At 42.5% G+C, this 21,153-nt stretch overlaps 4 protein-coding genes across 5 annotated transcripts in view; 3 read left to right on the plus strand and 1 right to left on the minus strand.

Annotated features, from left to right (window-relative positions):
- Nucleotides 1–21: 21 nt before the first annotated feature.
- Nucleotides 22–10,265, plus strand: arfgap3 (ADP-ribosylation factor GTPase activating protein 3). The gene is made up of 16 exons (XM_047575603.1): nucleotides 22–189; nucleotides 881–999; nucleotides 2,214–2,286; nucleotides 2,395–2,526; nucleotides 2,621–2,701; nucleotides 2,787–2,880; nucleotides 2,960–3,019; nucleotides 3,121–3,167; nucleotides 3,259–3,413; nucleotides 3,618–3,749; nucleotides 3,854–3,979; nucleotides 5,962–6,111; nucleotides 6,231–6,357; nucleotides 6,536–6,623; nucleotides 7,533–7,657; nucleotides 7,751–10,265. The coding sequence occupies exons 1-16, from the start codon at nucleotides 121–123 to the stop codon at nucleotides 7,766–7,768; spliced, it is 1,596 nt and encodes a 531-aa protein (XP_047431559.1). The 5' UTR covers nucleotides 22–120; the 3' UTR covers nucleotides 7,769–10,265.
- A 705-nt stretch (nucleotides 10,266–10,970) lies between these two features.
- On the plus strand, nucleotides 10,971–15,987 carry LOC125000451 (IKBKB interacting protein). 2 transcript variants are annotated; one of them, XM_047576019.1, is made up of 4 exons: nucleotides 10,971–11,358; nucleotides 11,468–11,585; nucleotides 13,988–14,209; nucleotides 15,340–15,987. In XM_047576019.1, exons 1-4 carry the CDS (start codon nucleotides 11,183–11,185, stop codon nucleotides 15,904–15,906), a joined length of 1,083 nt encoding a protein of 360 aa, XP_047431975.1. In that variant the 5' UTR covers nucleotides 10,971–11,182; the 3' UTR covers nucleotides 15,907–15,987. The 2 variants fall into 2 exon arrangements, with proteins under 2 accessions (XP_047431975.1, XP_047431974.1); XM_047576018.1 differs by lacking the exons at nucleotides 13,988–14,209; nucleotides 15,340–15,987 and adding an exon at nucleotides 12,527–13,883.
- A 1,316-nt stretch (nucleotides 15,988–17,303) lies between these two features.
- Nucleotides 17,304–20,443, minus strand: ckap4 (cytoskeleton associated protein 4). The gene is given in 3 exon segments (XM_047574915.1): nucleotides 17,304–18,335; nucleotides 18,337–19,067; nucleotides 19,918–20,443. Coding segments are annotated over 3 exon segments (1,542 nt in total). The 5' UTR covers nucleotides 20,257–20,443; the 3' UTR covers nucleotides 17,304–17,863.
- uhrf1bp1l (UHRF1 binding protein 1-like) overlaps nucleotides 20,157–21,153 on the plus strand; it is a 30,802-nt gene continuing 29,805 nt past the window's right edge. The window contains exon 1 of the mRNA XM_047574907.1: nucleotides 20,157–20,164. The gene's annotated coding sequence lies outside the window, so the exon portion shown is untranslated. The remainder of the gene's footprint in view (nucleotides 20,165–21,153) is intronic.

Consider the following 21,153-nt stretch of genomic DNA (forward strand, 5'->3'; position numbering starts at 1 on the left):
CCACTTTCGGCCAATTAGAGCCAAGCCATGATGTTCACCAACTGACGTGTCGCATTGGGTTATTTTGAGGAAAAACACGGGGCTGTTTTTGTGCCAGTCATTTACCCCACAGCTAGAACAATGGCAGAGCCCAGCAAGCAGGATATTTCTGCTATTTTCAAACGGCTTCGCTCCATCGCCACGAATAAGGTGAGAGTTTTATCCGCGTAGGCGCCGTCTTTAACGAGGAAGTCCGCTCAACTAAACAGCTGACACGTCGCACTTCGTCAAACGGCTGGCTTCAAATTACCAGCTCGATTTAACAATTAACCGACATGTGTCATGTTGAAAATAAATACAAGAAAGAAAGGGCGAAAAAATCTTTAAATATGCCAAGGAGCTATTTGTCGGAGAAGAAGATGTCAGAAAACTTTAACCAGACGTTAGGCGTAACCTTAGCTAGCTACGTTTTGACAGTTTGCGTTAGCCACGTTTGTTCAGGCTCAATATTTTTTATTTTTCCTCTCAGAAAAAATAATAAAACTGCTCTGCAGACGTCTTGATTCAAGATTGAGTGCTTGTAACCTGTTGTTTTGTCAGTTTCAGCCGATTTGATGTTGAAACTAAAACCACTGCTAACAGCTGTTGCAGTCAGTGGCGTTATCTAATAGTTATTTGTCTTATCTGATATTATAAAGTTACAGCTTTAAAAACGACTTTCAAAATAGTTTGCTTCCACGTCTGCATTTGTTGATTTGGGATTTTGTGGTATTGGAATATGAGATAGTTGGAATAACCTGGATAAAAATGGCCATTTTGTTTTTTGTTTATTTATTTTTTTACCTTTTACCTATATCTTCCTAAAGTGCATAATTCACATTTGTCTCGTTTCTTTCTCCAGGTTTGCTTTGACTGCTCAGCTAAAAACCCCAGCTGGGCCAGCATCACTTACGGCGTGTTCCTCTGCATAGACTGCTCTGGCACCCACAGGTCTCTGGGTGTGCACCTGTCCTTTATACGGTAAGTCAGGACTCTTTCTGTGCACGTACAAAACAGGATACTAAATAGAACAAGTGTGCGTTTTGGCTGAATTGGACATTTAAATTCGATTTTTCCACAATGTTTTGGGCGCAAAGGCGGCTAATACTCAACCTTTCTTCAGATAAAACTCTAGGGAGATTAGATAAGATGATAAGATAATACTTTATTGATCTCCATTGGGAAAATTTAAAAGATAAGATAGCATTAGATTAGATTGGATTAGATTAGATCAGATTAGAGTAGATCAGACGAAATGCGGTTTAGCATCTAACCAGAGCATGTAGCATAAATGGTGTGGTGTGTATAAGAGGTATGGTACAGGTTGTTTTTATAGCATGGACAATATTAACAGGTGAGAGAGCAAGATATACACAATGAGGTATTATGAACATATACAGATGGATTGGTGCATTAAATATAAGTAGACAATGAATGGGACACACGACATGCACAGATAAAATAAATCAGGCAACATGAATACATATAGTGAGCATTAAACAGTGCATGAATAATATGCAATAGCTACCTGATGTTACTAAACTAGTGCAATATCCTGTACTTAGTACTGCGCAAACAGTGTTTAAATTGTCCGACACTCTTATTTATATAACATTTAAATTACACAAATGTGTAAATTGTATTGAATACTGCACTTCCTCCTGCTCACAACTACACACAAACCTTTATTTAGTAAACAGTCTTGTATTATATATTTTTGTATTTTTTCCTACCTATCGTGCCTTATTCAAGAACACTGAGAGCAGTGTGTAATTGTGCATGACTGAATAAAGCTGATTCTGAAGATGTAGTGAACACACACATCGATCGTTGAGACTCTAACACACACAACAATTCATGTGAGGGATAAGTAGTGAGGAGAGGTTTGTGCTGCCTGTGTCTTTGAATCATCTGTGGATGAACTACAGCTCCTGAGCGGTGGGAGAGGAATGAATTAGAAATATTGATCCCTTTTCCTGTGTGGATTTCTCTTAAGGAGGTTTTGCTTCCTCTTCAGTCTACCCATAAGCATGACAGGTTGTTAGCCCTTTGATGGACTGGTAATCTGTCCGTGGTGTACCATACCTCTCACCTCTCACTAACCACTACAGGATAAGCTTTTATATATGATTAGATGAATCAGAAAACAGTCAAATGGTGTTTGGAACTTGACGTTGTTCCCTATTGATCGACAGGTCCACCGAGCTGGATTTTAATTGGTCATGGTACCAGCTAAGATGCATGCAAGTGGGAGGCAATGCCAGCGCGGTGAGTACTTAATATCAGCTGATTTTTAAACCAGAACATTTAACATGATGACTCTGGTTTACTCTTTTTTTTTTTTTTTTTTTGTCTCCTGTGACATTTCTCTGGCAGGTTGCATTTTTCAGTCAACACGGGTGCACAACCAACGCCGCTAATGCCAAGTACAACAGCCGAGCTGCCCAGCTGTACCGGGAGAAGATAAAGACCTTAGCAACGCAAGCTACCAGGCGTCATGGCACTGAGGTAAGGGGACGGCATAAAAACACTCCTACTCCCCTCGCACATATCTGTGTCAGTCAAGTCATTTAATGAGTCTCACCACTCTTTGCCTTCTCAGCTGTGGCTCGACAGTCAGGCTCCTCTCTCTCCAACGTCACCAGACGACAAGCAGATGGATTTCTTCAGCATGCACTCACAGGTTTGGTAGTTTGTTTGCTTTTGGTGGAGGATTATCAGTGTGATTCGGGATTGCTAATCTCGTCATGATGTGTGTCTGTTGCCAGGCTTTTCCAGAAAACTTGAACATGGCCAAGATGAGTCTCAGCTCCCCCGCACCAGAGAAACCTTTGACCTCAGAAAAGGACGAAGACCGAAATGGTATCATGTGTTACTGCTAAATCATTTTCAACTTATATTAAAAGATTTGTGGTTCATTACATGTATAAATCATTTTCAGGTAATTTAGAGGAAGGTCCAAGTGTGGAAATGCTGAGTGTTTCTCCAAAAGCGAACCCAGGTTTGTTTATATTCTTCATGTGAAGTACTCTTTTTGTTCAGTTAAGGACATTTTATTTTATTATATCTGATTCATGACTTTATCCACTTTGCTTTTTCCAGAGCCATCCTCTCTTCTCAAGAAGAAGCCTGCAGGCGCTAAGAAAACAGTATGTCAAAAGCAATCATTTCAAATGTAATCAGATGTAGCTCTGACTGGACGTAACACTGTGCATTTACAAAGTGTTTTGTGTCTTGTAGCTGGCCTCTAAAAAGGGCGGCCTGGGTGCTCAGAAGGTCAGCAGCCAGAGTTTCTCAGAGCTGGAGAAGAAGGCTCAGGCTGCCGACAAACTCCGCGAGAAAGACGAGAGCTCTGGTGGTGCTGCCAGGAAGAACAATACATCCGAGGAGTCCATGTAAGAGTTCAACCCGCTTCATTAAATTGTCATATCTTTACTTATCTGACCTCCTGTAATCTATTGAGTCATTTTGCATTCTCCACATGAAACTCAAAGGTCAAGTTTCAGTGTTTTCACGTTAAAGTTAATTATTATATGAGACCTATTTACAATATTTGGGTCACCAGTTAATCTCCTCAACTATTTTTCTGTTCCTCTCAGCGCTCCATCCATGCGACTGGCCTTTAAAGATCTCGAGCAGCAGAGGAAAATGGAGGAGAAGAAGCTGAAGGGATTAGAGGGAAACAGGAAGGAGCAAGCAGAAAGACTGGGCATGGGTCTGGGCATGAGAAGGTGAGACGAGAAACAATCAGATCCTAAAAAGATGATAGTTGGATTCAGAAATAGTTTCCAGTTCTGTGTATTTCACTCACATTATGGCTTTTTTTTCTCCACAGTGGGGTTTCTCACTCCGTGACTTCAGACATGCACATCATCCAGCAGGAGAATCCACTCGGAGCCAAGTCCACCAAAGGACGACGCTTTACAGAGGAAGACGAGGACGAAAGCGCCTTCAGCTCTAGGTTTTTCCCTAGCTTCTAAATTTTATATCGGTTTCTATTAAAATGTACATTACCGCATATTTTTTTTCATCTTTACTCAACGGTTTGGTAATACTGTAGAAAAATATAATGAAACAGAAACAAATTCTGCATCTGCTGCCTGATTTTAAAAGCCCTTTAATCAGTATTCTGAATTGTTAACCATTAAAAGATGTATTTTACAAATGTTTACAAAAATATGTATTTTTTTTATTATTTTTTTTAATCAGGTTTATAGACAATGTGCACGTACATTAAACGGTGTCAAAGCATGAGTAGATGTGTGCATTGGATTTAACAGAAAGCTCATTTCCATCTGTCGTCGGAAAATAAAAATGCACACGCAGGACGTACCGAGGTGCCTACGCTATAGCACGTTAAAAACATTGCACAAAAACACACAAACACTACAGTGAACCCTCGTTTGTCGCGGGGGTTACGTTCCAAAAAGAACCCGTGATAGGCAAAATCTGTGAAGTAGTCAGCTTTATTTTTTTTTCTGTTGTTATCCCGTGTGTTTCTTCTTCTTCTTTTTTATTATTTTTATTTTTCATCTTCCTCCCTTTTTTCGTCCCTTAACTGACAAGTTATATATCAAAACGTGCGGTTCGATCGGGATCTGTGTGCTATTACTTTTCTTTACGAAATACGAATTTTTTGCGACAAATTTCCCACTGACAATGAACGAGATGACCGAATAAAAAAAACACGCAAAAAAATGTTTTTTTTAAAAGTCTACTGATCAGGCATACTATCACCTACAGACTTCATTTAAACTTTAAAATGTACACACGGGCCTTGTGTATTGGTGTATTAATCTGTGTTTTGATAGAACACAATGCACTGTAAAAAACAAAAAACAAAAACAAAAAAAAACAAAAAAAAAGCATAAAAACATCCGCGAAGCCACGAAAGGTGAACCATGTTATAGCGATGGTTCACTGTATACACAAAATACAATCTAAGATGTGCTCCTAAAGTAATGTGTGAAGTAAAAAAGTGTCTAGACATTTCAGATTCAATATCAACAGTGGTAAATCAGAAGTTACAGGGTATATTTTAAATAATTAGCACTGGTAATTTATATGCTGTTCTTAAAGAGAGTTAATAAAGTTGGGGCCACTTCATTGCAGGTTCATTGTAGGTTTAAATTAGATTTAAAATCAATTTTTCTGCTACATAATTTGTGCATGTTGTCAGATTAACACCGAGCTAAACTAAAATAAAACAAAGGACATTGAAAAGCAATGCCATGAATAGTTTTTATTTTTTAATAAGTCTTATTAATAAGAGCAGTAAACATCCCTTTAGAACGTAGGTCTTCAACAGAGGGTACAACAACAACAGGTACAGCATGGGGGCCGCACAATGTTTGGTTGATTGGACATTTTTTTTAATGTTTTTTTTTTAAATTTCCCCCGACAATTTTTAAATACACATTAACAAAAAAGCCAACATCCAACTACTGTGTACTGGAGGAAAAATTACTATTATTAATAGCTTACTATTGAATACAAAATGATAATAATAATGTATATTTATGCCATTATTAATACCACTAGCTTAATATAGAACACATATAATAGGTAGGGGGTCCCTATTTAACCTCTCCATCAGTTTTGGGGGTTCTTGGTCTGAAAAACATTGAAGACTCCTGCTTTAGAACATCTTTTTCAGGTGTTGCAGGTCTGTTTCATGGAGCATTATTTAGATTTTCTCAGTATCTTTGTCTCTGATGTTGTGTTTAGTGCCAAGCCGTATTGCATGGCTCCTTTTTTAATTTTCTCTATCGGCAAATTAATCTGGAACGATTGATAAGAACCTAAAGCTCTAAAACCATTGCAGTGTTCATGTTTCCTTTTTTTTTTTCTTAATAATATTCAGAGCATGCGTTTGAGTTCATGCTTTGTCCTTTTGGGCGAATCATTTTTTTTCACGTCTGCACCGCCTCTTCCTTCCTTTAGGATCCTGTCCCGGTTTGACGATCAATCCGAAACCTCTGACAAATTCTCTTCGCGATGGGGCGACGGAGGCGATGGAGGGGGCTGGATGAGAGAGAGCAAGAAGCCCGAGCCGGACTTCTTCTTGTCTTCTATGTCTTCACTTGACGACAGGTTGGAAATCTTTCTAATGAGCCCTTCGTGGCTTACTGTTTTTTGACGGATACAGTAGAAACTGGATGTTTGTTGGTGCTTAAAAACTGTTTCCATTTGCAATCTCTCTTTAACGTCAGACCCACATCCAGGAGGAAACCAGAAGCGTTACCGGTGTCAGACTCAAGTGAAGCTCGGAACAAGTTTGGAAATGACGTCAAAGCCATTTCGTCTGACATGTACTTCGGCAAACAAGACAACTCCGAGGTAAACAGTCACAACACGTCCTATATAATATAAATTATGTTTTGTCAGGTTAAAGATCACTTATATTATATACAGTATGCTTTTCGGTTTATTTTGTGGAGACATTTCGACTCAATCTGCTGTTGAAATCGTTAATAACCTGTGCTTGCACTAAAACGTAAAAGCTTCTCTTCTTCAGTACGAGGCCAAAACACGACTGGAGAGATTTTCCGGGAGTGCCTCTATCAGTTCAGCAGACCTGTTTGATGATCCGAAGAAGCAGGCTGGTAAGACGAGACCGCATTGTGCTCTGTTTGCAAAAACAACAAACAGCTCGGCTAACATTTACATTTGTAATACTGAGCCTCATCCGAGAACACTTTATCCTGCCACATTTTTCAAATGAAACTTAAGTAGCTTGTTGTTTAACAGGCTTCCTGTTTCCCTCCGTTTGCTCTCCATAGGTTGAAAATGTAAAAATGCAAACCACTGTGACAGAAATTAAGAGACATGTCTCCTGTCCAAGCACACGATTATATGTATTAACTTCTGTCACACCTCCTGTTTTCTGTTTATCATGCTCTATGCTAGTAAGAGAAAAGAGCACAATATGGATAGAAGCAGGACTGTCTGCGCTGTACTGGTACGACTGGTTATCAGCCTCACAAGAATTCTGTTCATACCCAAGAGTTGTGACGCAGCAGGCGCTGTAACCTTTGTTAGCCTTTGTTCAGGTGGTGTGACCTGCAACGTTGACTCTAGGTGACCTGTGGCAGGATGAGACATCACTCTGTTAAAGAATCAGTGCACAAGAAAAGAGACAGAAATGACAAAAGAATATGCTGAATTTTAAAGGACGCAAAGATGGCCGCTCTCATTTTACATCCTTCGTCCAATCTGAATATTCAAATGCACAGACATGATCATCTAGAATGAATAAGGAGAGGACAGCTCTTCCCAGTTTACCGACCTGCAGCTAAATAGCAGCTTCGAGTTTCCTCTTTTGAACGATAAAGGCAGACTACTGCCCCCTGCTGGTATGAAAGGTTATGTCCTTGTGAGGCATCGCCACAATCTGCCTTTGTTGCTGGTTTTTCTTTTATGTCGCTTTGTGCCCTTACGCCTTTTAGCAACAAAATCCAAACACCCGAGTCGTTCTTTCTCTCTGCTCAGTTGTTTTTTTCTTTTGTGCACAGCGAGTTCGTACCGTCTGAGCAACGTGCTGCCCAGCGCTCCCGACATGTCGCAGCTCAAACACGGAGTGCGCTCTGTTGCAGGGAAGCTGTCAGTCATGGCCACCGGCGTGGTTAACTCAATCCAGGTCAGTTGAAAAAACAAAAAACATTACGAATCAAGGATAATATGTCTACAGCTTACGTTTTATGATGTATGTGTGTGTCCTATCCCCCTCCAGGATCACTACAATTCTTGAATCACACTGCGTCTCCTGTTGGATTCAACGTCCAGAGTCGTCCTTGTTTAACATTTCCAGTGAGTGATACTCATCTCGCAAAAAAAAAAAAGGAGAAATATAAATCAAAGTTATGAGCAAGTCTGCAGAATTTACTCTAATTATTATCCTGTATATATCTATCTAGTTTTTTATTAGGTGATGTATATACAACAGTCTCTATAAATCAAGATGCGCAGAGCACAATATTTTCAGTGCATTTATTTTCCCCTGCAGACACCTTGAAGGGAGACTTCTGTGTAAAATACAGTCCTAAAGAGTGTTTAGTTTGCATTATATTACTTAGTTTGCTTTAAGGTTTCGGTGTTTAAATGTTTAGAAATGCTGTATGTAGCAGTCTGGGAAGGTTTGGAGCGTCATGAAGGACTGGTTTTCTTTCGCTTCCTTGAGTTGAAAAGGTCAAAATCGAAATAGCCAAGACAAATTTTTTTGTAAATATTTAATTGGATAACACTTTGGGCTCATTACATGCACTCTGCAGTGTATTTTTGTGCTGTTTCTTGTGCGAAGTTCCGCAGGTTTAGGAAGTGTCCTTTCCGTCCCCTAAGTGCACTTAAAAGTTTGCTTTCCCCCAGACAGGACCAAACACTGATAAAGGGGCCTTGGGGGACCAGATATGTAGTGTGGTTACAAAACTTTTATAGCTGATGGCCTCATTGGCACATAAGCTTCATTACGATATGAAAAGGAAATGCTGTTTTTGCACGTCATGCGAAGAAGTTACAGTTAAATTATGACATGTCAAAGCAGTTCTTATAATTTAGCTTAGTTTAGCATGAAAGACTGGAAACAGGATAATATGGCTAGCGTGGTTCTGACAATAGGTAACAAATATCTTCCAAACGGGAATATCTAAAGCTCAATTGTGTTGATATATTTTCAAAAAAGTGTAAAAATAATGATTAGTTTTCTTACACATGCTCTAGCTACTGCTACCAGCTAAGAAGTGGTTTGTTTTGGGACATATTAAAATAATAATGATCCAGGCTAGCTGTTTTCACCTGTTTCCAGTCTTGATGTTAAGCTAAGCTAATAGCTTAGCATGAAAGATTGGAAACAGGATAATATGGCTAGCGTAGTTCTCTCCGTTTCCACCTGTTTCCAGTCTTTATGTTAAGCTAAGCTAATCATTTAGCTTAACTTAGCATGAAATATTGGAAACAGGATAATATGGCTAGCGTAGTTCTATCCGTTTCCACCTGTTTCCAGTTCCAGTCTTTATGCTAAGCTAAGCTAATCGACTCTAGCCTCATCTCTTCTCATCAGACTCTCAGCGCCAAAGTTTTTCTTTCAGTTTGAATTATTCCTTTAAATCAAAACAGTCACTGTTACAAACAATCCAGTGAACTTGCACCTTAATGACCCAGATTGATCGATTTAGGTCAGCTGCACAATTGGTCTTTCCTCCTGCTAATTGCCCAGAATCAGGCAATATATAGAATATGTTCACGGTGAAATATAAAGATTTATTGAATTTAATGTGGTGCCTTTGATCGTGTTTCGGTTGCTGAAGTGTTTATTGGGGAATCTGTATTTTATCTTGTGGCTTAAGACTGTTGAGGGCTGGAATTTCCTGATGTGGTGAGACCCATTTGTAGCTTTTAGGCCTCATTTCCACACAAAATAAATGAATGTAAACAATGGGTATATTTCTATTTTTTTGTTGATGTAACATACTGCCAAAGTCCAGTTGTTATCTTTAATCAAATATAACAGGGATTTGCTGATGAAGTGGTTTATTTGTAAGCAATAGAGAAGCAGCTTGTTATCTGTGCATGGTTGTTCATTTTGGTATTGAACGGCTTGTGCTCAACGATCTTTGGTGGACCTTACAATTGTAACTTGAAGCCCCGACTCCACAAAGTGAAAGTGGTATTTCTCTATGTTTACGTCTCAGGATGTGTCATATTAGATATAAAACACTAAAAAAAAAAGGTTGTGCATCCTTAGTGACCAAATATTTGTTTACTCCCATCACTCAATGCCTTAGTCCAAAGATCTTTGATATTATGATATCATGGAGATGACTAGTTACTTTTTTCTTTTTTTTTTTGCACATAATTTTTGTTAGAAATTGCTCAAGGCAGCTTTTTGCTTGGATGTACTGTAATCCTCTTAAGTTGACAATGCGTCCATTTAGTTGATCTTTGTAAGATTTGTGTCCTCTGCTGTTGCGATGTTCAGTGTTACATAGGTTATTAGTAGGTTGTGTAATTTGCATGGCCCTTGTAGTTCTGACTCAACATGCCGACACATCCTGAGCTTAACAGGTAATCTGTCCGATGATTATATTGTATAATTAGTGGGGCTACATACTGCTACATACAGTACGCAATGTATAGAGCTTTGAATTACCATTTATAGGAAGCTACTGATAATCAAATTTTGACAATTTTTGACACTCAAAATGTAAGTAAGACTTATGGGAAACATGCCAAATAAATGGCTTGAGCAGAAACTCTCTTGTCTCTTTATTATTTGTCTACGTTATCTAACCTGTGTGCATTTTATCTTCACCGCTTTAGTGCGTAAATATGAATAAAGGTGCATTTAGTCTGTGCCCGCTTTTTTAAATGTGCTTTAAAAGTCCATAACAGAAAATATTAAACACACAGATTTTATAGATCCTGAATTTGGAATTTATTTTATTTTATTACTTAAATAATAGTTTAAAATACAAAATAATAGATTTTTTAATTAATTAATTAATTTACAACTTATAAAACCGAAGGGAACCTGAATTTTATTTTATTTTATTTTACTTTATTTCTTAAATAATAGTTCAAAATACAAAATAATGGATTTTTAAAAATAAATGTATCAATTTACCAATCGACTAATCAGACAATTGATTTATTGTCTGAGTTCTGCCTCCAGACATTTAATCCAAATACGGGCCAGGAGCTGGCAACCGCTTACGTGGCTGGCTGATGCGTTTACTGGACTCCCGCCGCTGTCGGAAATATCAGTGAAACAGACTGAGCACGATTACAAAAATATAAACCGTAACTGATAAATTCCACAAAATTAAAAACGGATTTTCTGTTCAATTGAACCTGAAACGAATGGTGCGACTGTGATAATGTTGCAATTAGATTTAGGCGATTGGTGTAAATAAGTTTTATTTACGAGCCTACAAGGAGCACCTGAAGGTGTCATTTTTTTCCCATGGAAGAACGGGAGTAAAACCGAAGGACAATTAATAGCGGTAACGCAGACATTAAAAACTCAGGTAATGCTACTTTTTAAATGTTAATATCAACATTATGACCTTATATCCGAAGGAGGAATCGCATTTTAACCTGCAACGCAACGACTAGACCCGTTCAGCTCCTTCAAAGTAAAAGATAATCATCGGTTTATCTGTGCGCTAAAATGCCCACTGAAGTAAAGCAGAGGAAGAAACCACAAAAACAAAACGATGAAGCCCCAGAGGCGTCGACTGCGAACGGAAAAGATGAAACGAAAAAGGCAAATAAAGCGTCTTCGAGCCTGGACATTAAAAGTTTAATGTGCTTATTGTCGCTGGCAGCATGCGGAGCTCTGGGCTGGTGAGTCAAGATATTCATCTCACTTTTAACCAAAGTAGCAATGTGTGACCATCTCCTAAATGTTTATTGTTATTGTTATTATTATTGCTGTTATTTCTATGGGTTTCAGGGTGGTTCTGCAGCAGAATGAGAGGTTTTCTCAAATTGAGGAAAAGTACAGATCCCTACAAGGAAAAACTTCCAGTCTCTTCGACATGGAGGAGGAGATAGTGAAAGTCTCCCAAAAGGTACGTTTGATTTACAGAGGCAGTGGAGCTGAAAGCTCAAAGCTCCTGTGTAAACTGGAAAGAAGGTGTTCTTGAGGTTTCCAGTGGAATGGGGTCACTTTTTTTATGGAAATGGATGTGGCTTCTGACTTTTACGGAAGATGATTAGGACCACTGTAAGAAAAAAGTGAGTTCTGACTTTCTGACTTTTTTCTCACAGTGGCCCTAATCATCTTCTGTATACTTTACTTAATGCCGCCACAAATTAAGTTGACATGAGTCTTTTTTTTTGGGTTGCTCGAGGAAACTCTTAACATATGGCTAAATGAAAACATTATCTACCGTAGTTCTTTACATCTCTGCAGATCTTAACTTATATCTTTGATTTTAGATTAGATTAGATTCAACTTTATTGGCATTACGCATGTACAGGTACAGAGCAACGAAATGCAGTTTAGCATCTAAACCATGTCTTCAACTGGGGATCTGCGACCCCTAGTGGGTCCGCGGAGGTACTGCAGGGAGTACACAGCCTCCTGTGTATAGGAGACTTGGATTAAAATTAAAAAAATATATATTTGAACCTGTGTATTATTTGAATAGCTTACTATTGAATGGAAAATGATAATAATAATAATGCATATTTATAAATAACACTAGCTTAATATGAAACATATATAGTAGTCCATCAGTTTGGCCTGAAAAACATTGAAGACCACTGATCTAAGAATTAAGCACATGTAGCATAAATAGTGTGGTATATAAGTTATTTACACCCAGCACCATTCAAAGTATTCAAACTCTCCTTAAACATCGTTTCTCAGGTGTGAGTCACAAGAAAAAAAAGAAAAATCCTCCCACTGAGTTCACTTTTGTTTGCATGTTTCCCGCAATTTATCTGAACGCTGAGTATCGTGGAGCTCCCACAGAAACGGCCCTCCTGTTTTGTGTTGCGGCTGCAGCTCGCCTCCTCCGAGGACGACCTACAGGAGGCGCTCTCCACCGTCTCCCTGGCGGCGCGGCTCCAGCAGGACGTCTCCGCCCTCCACGCCGCCGTCGTGGCGATGCAGGACGACGAGAACTCGGCCTCCCGCGACCTGCAGGCGGTCAACGGCCACTTCCTCAACGTGACGGAGACGTGGCAGGAGCGCCTGGCCGCCATCACGTCCGACCTGACGTCCCTCAAGGCCGAGTCCAGGGAGGCCCACGCCGGCGCCACCGAGCGGGTGAACGAGGCCGAGCGGAGGGCCCGGTCTCTGGACAAGAGGCTGGAGGAGCTCGACGACGGCACGAAGAGGAACGCCCGAGCCCTGGAGCGCACGGAGGAGGAGGACGCCAAGAGGGCGCAGGATCAGCTGGACTGGAACACCAAGCAGATCCACAAGCTGGAGGAGCAGATCAGCAGCCTGGTCAAGAAGGAGGCTGAGCTCGACACTCAGCTCCAGGAGCACATCCCCCGCGCGCGGGAGTGCGAGGGGCACCTGCCTCAGGTGGAGGAGGCGGTGCGCTCCATCCTCAGACTCGGCGGCGACCTGAGCGCGGCGGAGAAGAGGCTGGAGGAGGTGACGCTGCAGGTGTTCGGGACGGAGGACAGCATGCTGAAAGCCCTGGGTGAAATCCTGGAGATCAGACAGGAGCTGGACACCCTGCAGGCCCACAACAGCATCCTGAAGATGAAGAACGAACTGTCCGTGGTCAAGGAGGCGGTCCACGAACTCACCATGGTGCTGAGGGGGAGCAGGGTGCACACTGAGGTGGAGGTGGAGGAGGAGGAGGAGGACATTAATGCTCTGGAGGAAGGGGAGTGGAAAGAGGAAGAGTCGTAGGAAGACGTTGCCTGTGAGTGATGTCATTGTTTTGAGTCGCCTTGGAAAAAGGAGCGTCAGTGTTTAGGCGTACAGTTTGCTCTAAGAGACTCTTATTTAAGTCAGTGTTAAAGGTTTTTACCTCAGTGTAATGTCAGGAACACATGATTGTCATCACACAGCTACACTTTGTAACCTTAAATCCACTTGCACTGATAGTTTTACAGCTATAACCATGCCAATATTACACAAACATATGAATGTTTAGTTGATTAGATGATCAACAGTTGTGCTAGGTTTTTTTTTTCCTGTCGTATTTAATAGCAAACTGAATAGTTTTACGTTTTTGAATCTTGGTTAAGGTTCAAAATCTGAATGTGAGGACACTGCTGTTGCTTTCCTTTCTGTTTCCTCAGCAATGAATTGTCAAAATAAACCATCAAGAACACTGTTCTGAGAAGCTTTTCATTTTTTTTTTTAATAAAATCACTTTTTATTTTTGTTTAAGAGAAAATGTCTCACTGAATTTTTTTCTCCCACTTCATCCTCTTGTGCCCTGAGGGACTAGTTCCTCTCTTGTCTCAGCACCTCCTGCGCTAATACGCCTTCATGTTTCAGTGTGAGAGCGTCCAGCTGATGTTGGAGGCCCTCGGGGGCGAACGTGGGGCGCTGCAGCCTCAGCTGGAGGCGCTGGAGCGGGACGTCGGCCGGCTGAAGGAGTGGGCCTCCGGTCTGACGGAGAAGCGAGCTCAGCTTGAGAGCAGCCTCAGTTTGCTGAGGGACGCCGTGGGGCAGATTGAGGAACGCACCTCGACCATCGCAAAGGACTTCTCCAACAAGGTCAGTCGGGAAACGCTGAAAAAATGGGCTGAAAACTGTGATCCAGGATGCAGGGAACAGAATTCAACTATATGTACTATTTCTTTTCTTGATTTATCAGTAGTTGTGGCAATGTTTTAGTTTATTGTGATGACAAAAACCCTTAACTTTAAAAAAGCAGCAACCAGCAAATATTTGACATTTTATCTTAAAACTGTATAATCATTAGTTTCAAAATAGTTTTATTTAATGTCCATTTATTAATAGTCATGGCTCTGCAGGAAATTCCAAAAGTATGTCTAGTTTAGTTTTTATAGCACATATTAATATCATAACGCAAATAATGACAGGTTTTATATGTTTCCGGTTCAAGAGAATTATTTACTTATTGATGGGTGCAAATATAGACTTACCGTATATGCTCTAATAGTGGTTTTATTTACTCAGCTGCCCAGAACAACCAGCATTTATTTGTAATTCCCTTTGTTTCATTGACTCTATATACTATGGACAAGCGCATAGTGACGTCACCCATTAGATTCAGAACCTTGAAAATGAAGCCCGAAGTGAGCGGAGCCCGTGGTTGCCATGTTGGATGAGCTTTACTCCACCCACACATGCACATGTTAGCTCAGGCTACCGCTGGTCACTCAGAATGAGTTAAAAATTAAATAAATCAACGTCGTACTGTTGTCGTGGATAGTGAAATGAACCATTGAGACCAAAAACATTTTTTGTACCAGGCTGTAAACATGTTAAACATTTCTGCAAAGTTGGCCTTTTTAATGGGGATTTGCTCCCTTTTGGAGCCAGCCACAAGCGGCCACTTGATGAACTACAATTTTTCTGCACTTCATCGCTCAGACTGGGAGGTTGCCGCTTTGGTTCACATTAATTTTTCTTGTTTGCACTGTGCTCCGAAAGTTTTCCGTGTTAAAAATCTGATCTTCATGTGTCACTTCAAATGTAGCTACTGCCATCTGTGGCACCGGTGTGTTACTACATCTAAAATTGGCTGACTAGCATCCGGCCTGTATTTGTTTGTGTAAACCGGCCACTATCAGAGGAAATACTGCAACTAATATATATATATATTTAACAAGTTAAATTTGTAGATAATTGCAATTCCTTCTCCTTTACTGACCCTCTAGGTGGCGTCGGTGAGGACAGATGTGCGCAGGATGGACGGCCTGCAGTCTGAGCTGGAGTCTATGCTGGCTCAGCTGGAGGAGCTGGAGGACAAGTCCAACCAGGTGGAGCGCAGCATGGTGAAGCGCATCGGGGACCTCCTGGCCAGCAGCGTGGACCGCGTCTCCAATCTCAGGTCCGCGTCAGAACGCAACTCTCAGGCCATAGAGAAGCTCCGGGGGCGCGTCCCCGAGCTCGCCGCCGCCGACGGCAGGATCTCGGAGCGCTTGAGGGAGCTGGAGAGCGGCCGGGCTCGCCTCATAAGGACGGTCACCTTCGCCGCCGACCTTAAGCCGAAGGTGGCGGCCATCAAGAGGGACTTCGGGGCGTTTGAGCCTCAGCTGTCAGACCTGACTCTGCGGATAGGGCGACTGGCAGAAGAGCTCGGAAAAAGAGAGCATGAGATAGCTGAGGTGCGACAGACATTGACTAACCTCACCGCAGTAGAGGGAGATTTAAATGTTACAACTAAACAGGTCAGTGAATTAGCTGATATATCTGAAATAGGGGAGACGCACAGGCCGACGTGAAAAATGTTCAGCTGGTTCACTGCTTTGCCACACTGTTGTTGTGAGGGTTTGTTGAAATAAACCTTTTCAATTCAAATAAAATTAATATGACTGTTCGTCCACCAGGTAGCGTGAACATCACTGACAGCTGGTAAACATGCCTATTATTAAAATACCAATCAGCAGCAGCCTGTCGCTCAGCATTTCTAACATTTCTCAAATGTGACGTTCACTTTGTGTCAGCTCATGGTAAAATCCTTTCAAGGGTTTGTCTTTTGATCTTGCTTCGCCTGTTGTTTCCCTCTTGGGTTCCATGCATTTTGTCAGGTTTTATATTGAAATTCTGATTAAGAAGCAGGAAACAGCTCACGTTGGAGGTTAGCATACACCTTTTAACCCTTTCACTGGTTTTACTTCATTTAAAACTACTAGTCGACCGGGACATGCACTTTATGCAGGACGTGCCATCCCAGCTGGAAAGCACGGGGGTGGCAGCATCAAGTTCAGGTGCTGCACACTTAAGAAACTAGATGGCATCATGAGGAAGGAAGATTGGGTGGATATTGTAGCAATACCTCAAGACATCTGCTAAAAAGTTAAAACCCTAATCACAAATTGGGTGATTCTAATGGACAACGACCTCAAAGAAACTTCTGAAGTTGTGGCAAAATGGCTTAAAAAACATCACAAAGCCTTGACGACCTCAGTCCGATTAAAATATTAGAGTGTAGAACCAGAGTACTGCACAATTTGGACTCAGTTTCACCATTTCCGTCAGTGGGAATGGACCGACCTCTGCAAATTTGATGCAAGTTAAATGGTGACTACATCAACACGCACACTTCTACTGAATTAATTCAGTGCTATGAGTAGAGCGTCACTTTATTTCCATCTGATCCACTCCAAAAATCGTTTTCTTTAGTGTCCATGTGAATTGTTTTTTGAATCTGCCACCAACACGGTTGCACCCCCGTCAGAAGCTCCTTGTTTTTTACCATTGGGGTGTTAACAAGACTTGAAATTCCAGTTGGTTACCAGAGCTATGCGGTTTACGAGTGTTCCCTCGCCTCTGAGGGGCCCCCTACATCACGCCCTCCAGCTAACCAGAAAACCTTTTTGAAGTAGTCTGGTGAAGTGGTGACAATAACAAGAGCCTTAGGTGTTGCACAAGGAACCTACAGAACACCTGGAAAAGAGTAGGAATTATCTGTTATGTCGCCTGCAAATGAAAGAGTGGAACAAGAGGCTTTTAGACAGTAAAAAAAAAAAACAATAAGCATCATTTGAAACAGTATCACTGTGAGAAATATGGCAACCTGTCTGTCAACATTTCTAACATTCATCTAACATTTAAGATGCTTGGTTTATTCTTAGGCTTTTATTTTGAAATTGTGATTCAGAGGCTCTGGAAATGGATGTTTGGTATCAAAGCAAATACCATTTTTATTCACTCTCTCTATCAATGAATCATCCCATTACATAAACGTACAGGCAGCTAAACCACAGCGAGGGATCAGTTTTAAAGCTCACACCCCAAGAAGTCAATTTGGTTTCGGTTCAACAAGATTTTTTATTCTTGTTAAAAAAAAATTCAAAATTAAAAAAAACAAAAAACATATTGAGACTAAACGAAAACGAGCGCTCAATAAGAGCCTATTATTGCATTTCAGTAAAAAACAGCATCAGAAAAGGTTCTGTCTGACAAACCAGTAACAAAAAACAACTCTAAGTACAGTGCAGAATGATTGTGGACTTGAATTCACAGATCAGCAGTCCAGATTTTTTTTTTGTTTGTTTGTTTTTTGGTTACTAAAATGTGCAACACCAGTCATCAAGTTTGAGCAGTAACTCTTCATGAACAGAGGAGAAGATTGATCCGGTCACCCGTTTGGATCCATCATTGTCCCCGTTGCTCGATGCTTGTTTTTTTGTTTTTTTTGTGTGTGTGTCCTGATGTGACATTGCAAACTAAAGATGATTACTCTCCCTCCTTCTTGCCTTCGAATAAGACTCCGAGCGTCTGTGTGGTTTTCTGCAGAGATTCCTGGAGGGCAGAAATGGCCTGGTCGTGGCCCTCCAGCTTGGCCGCTTTGCTCTCTAATCCGTCCACCATGGCCCTCAAGCTCTCCAGCTGCTCGGGCTTCATCCGGCTGCTGCTCTCCTCCAAAGCAGCGAGCCTCGTCGCCAAGTCCTCCACCTGCTGTGCCAGGCCGGACTTCAACTTGGACTGGGCTCCACCCACGGCGGCCATGTTGGACTGGACCTCCTCCACGCTGCTCTTCACCGCCTCGAGCTCCTGCTGCAGATCAGCCGCTGCTCTCTGCGCGGCTTGCCCCTGAGCGGCCAGGCTGCTCTCGTGCGCGTCGTATTTAGCGAACAGCGATTCCACTTTGGAGGCGATGTCTGACACCGATGCGGACAGTGAATCCCCGCTCTCCTCTGACGCTTCACCTGGCTTCAAGCTCCTCTGATCTTTTCTGGGTCTGAACATCTGCTGCATGGACCTGCGTCTCCACGCGACGGACAGTGTCCACGACCTGCTCCGTGGTGCTCTCCAGTGTCATAGTTTTGTCCTTCAGGACCTGAACTTCGGATTCTGCTGCAGACAGCGACGTCTTCAGGCTCCCGGCGGTCTCCTGCATCACCGACCTCACTGTCTCGATTTCCTCGGACAGCGACGCCACTTCCCTGTTGCGGGTCTGGAGCTCTTCCCTCACTGCGCCGATCTGCTCCGCGAGGGATTCGGCCGAGGTGTCCGCGTCCTTTTTGGCCGCTTTGATTTCAGCCACGACGCCGACGATGGCGGACAGCTCCTGCTTGATGAGCGAGGGGTCCTCGAGGTCACCGAGGCGGGCTTTGAGGTCAGCCAGCTGGCTCTGCGCCGCGCCCTGGGATTCGGTGAACTCGGCGACGCTGGCTGAGACGGACTGACTCACCTCAGCCAGGCGCTCCTCCACGGTCTTCTCCAGAGAGGAGAAGTCCCTCTCCCGGGCCTCCTTCACCTCCTTGATGCCCTCCGAGAGGTCCCTGAGCAGGTCGTTCTGGAGCCTCTGAAGGGCCTCCTCCACCCTCCTCGTCTCCACCTCGCCCCTCTTCATCCGGCTGACGGCCCCCTCCAGCTCCACCCGCGTGATCCCCAGTGATGACTCCAGGCCGTCCACGACGCTCCTCAGCGACTCCACCTGGGCAGGACATGCAAAGAATAAAAAAACAAACATTTAATCCATCTTAACATCTGTTCATGACTTTTCAAAAGCGTGTTTATCTCAAGAGGGAGAAACTCTTGAGGAAAGACAAATTTTAAGTCTAACAAAAGTGCAGCTGGAGATCAAACATGCATTTCTCTCATGGTCTTTATCTGTGAATCCAGGTGTCCCACTTGTCTCTGTTAATAAAAAAAAAAAAAAGCCTGCATGAAACTGAATATTACATGTAACACTCGGGCTAATCTCCCTTCAAAATGAGCTCCGGTTACAAGTAAATGAGCTGCAAACCCGTCAGACAAGCTTTCACATGGGATGAGTCATCCTCTTCGTTGTGCCGTATGAAATTAATGTCATTTAAATGGCTCGCTGTCATTACAGGAACGAGGAAAAGGATGAATGGTTTATAATGATGCGAGGCAACCAACCGGTGCTTTGCATAAAACAACTGAAAGAGGAAATGGTGTTGAGAACCTTAGAACCTTGAGTCCTGGAAATGAAATATTTGAGAGTACATGATGCTTATGGTGAACATCAGAGTGACCTCTTTCCCGACCTACCTGCGACTGATTTAGATCCAGATCAAGCAACAAATTACTCTAAAACTACTGACTGAACACCTTTAAATCCATCACTGACCTTCACTCTCTCACTCTGTATTAATGTGCACCCAACCCCCAACAGAACATCGAGTACAGCAACAAACCCTGCACAAAGGCATGTCCACCAACGAGAAACACTAATATCCGCACATATATGCCCCTTCATAACAAACTTTTGAAAACTCCCCAAACTGACTTTTGACGCTTCTTTCCACTCATTCCCATACCTGTTGGACGACACTCTCCATTTTACTCCTCAGCTCCGCGTTGTGCCGTGCGCTCTCCTCATGATTTGCGTTGGTTTGGCGGATCTCTTCCACCACTTGCTGTAGGTGGAAAGCGCCGAACCCCGCAGCGCCTATTAACGCGATATAAAACACTGTCGTGGCGAGCAGTCCGAGGCAGCTGCCCGATCGCGGCCCCTGAGATCCGGGGCCACTCACCCCGTTACTGCTGCTGCTGCTGGTGGTGGTGGTGTTACTAGACTTTTGGCTTTTCTTCGACGCATCCTCTTGGCTGGACGCAGCGCTCTTCTCGCTGCTCTTTTGTCGGTTTTTTGCAGTCATCTTCAAGTGGGAGCTCTGCAGGACGCGCGTCTGTGTGTGCGAGAGGGAGAGAGGTAGAGCGCTGCTGGTTTTTTTTGCAGTCGTGGATGGAGAAGAAGGGGTTCCAGTTTTCAGTCCAGTCCCACCGACCGGACCAGCAGCGTATCAGTGAGCGCGTCGTGTCTTTCCACGGGGCTTTTCGCGTTGAGGTATGCGGATGGGGGCTGTCCCACGCTCGACTTCCAGACTCTGCATGGGTCTTGTTTAATGACACGGGAGACAATGACTTATTTGTGATGCTCTTAATTAGGGTTTTTATGTTGTTTTACGTTTGCATCGGGAAGTTGTTCATTGTCACATTCCACCAAATATATGAGGGAATGTTTTACAGGACCAAATCGAGAATTTCCTCTTATTTTTTTAGTAGTTTAATAATCATAAAGTTTAAGAATTTTACTTAAAATTAAGGAGAAATCCCAATTATCTCCCTCCGTAGTGGAAAAGACTTCATCTTTTTTTAGTACCACTTTAAATCTCACTGTTAATCTGTGCGTAACTGAGATAAAATCGTCGACTAAGTACATCTGGCATTTGTTATCATTCAGTAAGATGTTCTGCACTGATGCAAACTTTCTGCTTATGGAGGCAGAGCGGTGCGGGGAGGGGCTCTTTCCTCCCTCCGGGTCGCCCCTCCCTTCATACGTGGCAGCCGAAGTCTCGGCCGCGCAGACTGTCACATCCGACGAGTTACATCTTCTCCCAGAACAGAAGAGTCGCAGCTCTCATTTGCACAAGGAAGCCAAACGTCCGAAGTTAAAGTGGGGTTGCTTTGAACTGCATTAGCTCCACGATAATATAAAGCTGATTTAATCACATGTCATGGTACTTAAATTTATATGAGTACTAAGTGAGCATTTT

This window comes from Mugil cephalus, chromosome 22 (assembly GCF_022458985.1).
Source record: "Mugil cephalus isolate CIBA_MC_2020 chromosome 22, CIBA_Mcephalus_1.1, whole genome shotgun sequence".
NCBI lineage: Eukaryota > Metazoa > Chordata > Actinopteri > Mugiliformes > Mugilidae > Mugil > Mugil cephalus.

Bases quoted from the DNA above. Each gene is read 5' to 3' on its own strand.
- LOC125000451 (XM_047576018.1), top strand. From the start codon at position 11,183: ATGCCCACTGAAGTAAAGCAGAGGAAGAAACCACAAAAACAAAACGAT. The intron at 11,359-11,467 runs GTGAGTCAAGAT...TATGGGTTTCAG, and splicing joins GCATGCGGAGCTCTGGGCTG to GGTGGTTCTGCAGCAGAATG. The intron at 11,586-12,526 runs GTACGTTTGATT...TTGCGGCTGCAG, and splicing joins TAGTGAAAGTCTCCCAAAAG to CTCGCCTCCTCCGAGGACGA.
- arfgap3 (XM_047575603.1), top strand. From the start codon at position 121: ATGGCAGAGCCCAGCAAGCAGGATATTTCTGCTATTTTCAAACGGCTT. The intron at 190-880 runs GTGAGAGTTTTA...TTCTTTCTCCAG, and splicing joins GCTCCATCGCCACGAATAAG to GTTTGCTTTGACTGCTCAGC. The intron at 3,414-3,617 runs GTAAGAGTTCAA...TGTTCCTCTCAG, and splicing joins AATACATCCGAGGAGTCCAT to CGCTCCATCCATGCGACTGG.